Source organism: Malurus melanocephalus, unplaced genomic scaffold, assembly GCF_030028575.1.
Source record: "Malurus melanocephalus ecotype Western Australia unplaced genomic scaffold, MMel_1.1 scaffold_636, whole genome shotgun sequence".
NCBI lineage: Eukaryota > Metazoa > Chordata > Aves > Passeriformes > Maluridae > Malurus > Malurus melanocephalus.
The window spans coordinates 12,943-14,822 of record NW_026623868.1 but is presented as its reverse complement, the minus strand read 5'-3'; the positions used below and the strand labels follow the sequence as shown (position 1 = coordinate 14,822).

Below are 1,880 nucleotides of genomic sequence, written 5' to 3'. Positions count from 1 at the left end.
CCGCTGCCCGGGCCGTGCCGATCCCCCATCACCACCCCCACAGCCCCGCTCCGTTCCCGTCCGCGGGGCCCGGGCCGCCATGGCGGGCCCGCCTCACCTGAAGCCCGCGTGGAACATGTACATGCGGGGCCCGGCGGCGCGGGGCGCCCCGAAGATGTTGTCCTTCTTGAGCGACACGTAGCTGATGAGGGACAGGATGAGCAGCGCCACGCTGAGCATGACGAGCCCCAGCACGCTGGCCACCCGCACCATCTTGCAGCTCCGCATGCCGGAGGCGGCCCCGCGGCTGGGCGGGTGCGGGTGAGGGTGCGGGGCGGCCGCGCCGCTACATCGGGGCCGGGCCGGTTCCGCCGCGCCGGCAGGAAAATGGAGAACGGGGCGGTGAAATGGCAGCCGGGAGAGCCCGCCCGGCCCGGCCCGGCCCGGCACGGCCCCGCACGGCTCCCCCGCCCCTCCGTTCGGTCCCGGCGCCCCTCGGCGAGCCCCGGCTCGGTCCCGGCCCAAAACGAGCCCACCCAAATCTCTGGCTTTGCCCCCCAAAACCCCGGTGCTGCCCGCAGAGCCCCAACAGCCCCGGGGCTCCTCCAGTCCCCTCCCCACCCTGACATCCCCTGAGGGGCCCACAGCGCCCTTCCACTGCATTCGGTGCCCGAGGGACCCCTAAAAGCCTGGCATGGCCCACCCTGGCAGCCACAGGGACCGTCCAGACACACATGGGGACTGAGCATGGCTCTGAGGGGATCTGTGCCCTTCTGGGGACCGGTGTCTAACTCCCTGGTGACACAGGTGGCACGGGCAGAGTGTGGGAGCCTGTGCTGGGCAGTGCAGACCCTTCCCGGCTCGGAAGATCCCTCTCTSTTTAAAAGCCTGGTGTTTGGAGCACGGGTCATCAAACTGCCCCCCAAAGCACACAGCAAAGCTCYCGTGAGCTCCAGGAGAGCTTTCTGCACTGCCAGGGATGTCTCTGATGGACACGACCCCTGTGAGCTGCATCGCTCTCCGTGTTCCTCCAATTCCATTTTTCCCCTCTCCAAGCTCCCCCAGGCCGCTCTGCCTGCGAGCCCCGAGTTCACTCAAGTGTCTCATCAATAATARATGGTGTCTTTGTAGCCCCGTCCTTGCTCTGGGCTATTTCCTACCCTCTCTTTGAAGAGCAGGAACAGGAGGAGCTGGCGGGGCTGGGTTTTGTATCRCAGCGCGGTTCTTCAGCCTGCAGTGGGGTTGGGAGGCAGGACGGCCCGAGCTCTGGATCCCACTGTTTTGGGATGTCTGTGGCTGTGCTGGAGAGAGAGAAAAGGTTGGGAATGCAGGAAATGGCACTGGTTTGATACAGGACAAGTATTTTATGTGGCTTTCACCTGCTGTGCCTTACTGTCCCCACGCTCAGCATGGACAGTCCCACATTTGGACTCATTTTCCCCTGATCCTGCCCATTCAACAGAGATTTGGGGTGACCTTGGGAAGGTGTTTTGGTAAGAAATGTTGAAACCCTCTGTCTGTGCTGCAGCCTCTCCCCTGATCCTGTGTGAGTCCCAGCCCCTCCAACAAGTTGCAGTGGAAACAAAGGCAGTTCTTGCTTCAGATTCTTCAGAGATAGCAATATGTCAGGAGCCCCTGGAGAGGCTGAAAGTAAATGAATCAGTGCTAGAAAGTGAAGGATATCATCCGTGCTGAATGGTGAAAAGGACTCCTGAACAGTATCTTCATTGATTTTCCTCTAATTGACACCGAGCTGGGCTCTGGTGGCTCTGAGGAGAGCTGGGCTGGTAGCCCCGGCTTTCACTGGCCACAGGGAGCTCTGCAGRACACCCTGAGGACAAGGGACAGCACAGGAGGACGTGTCCCAGGCTGTCTGCAGCTTCCCACATCCCTGGGACAGC

At 62.2% G+C, this 1,880-nt stretch overlaps 1 protein-coding gene across 1 annotated transcript in view; it reads right to left on the bottom strand.

Annotated features, from left to right (window-relative positions):
• ST8SIA3 (ST8 alpha-N-acetyl-neuraminide alpha-2,8-sialyltransferase 3) overlaps positions 1-380 on the bottom strand; it is a 6,728-nt gene extending 6,348 nt beyond the window's left edge. Inside the window, exon 1 of the mRNA XM_057383498.1 lies at positions 98-380. Coding sequence (XP_057239481.1) covers positions 98-267 — 170 coding nt within the window. The 5' untranslated portion in view covers positions 268-380. The remainder of the gene's footprint in view (positions 1-97) is intronic.
• Between the last annotated feature and the right edge of the window lie 1,500 nt (positions 381-1,880).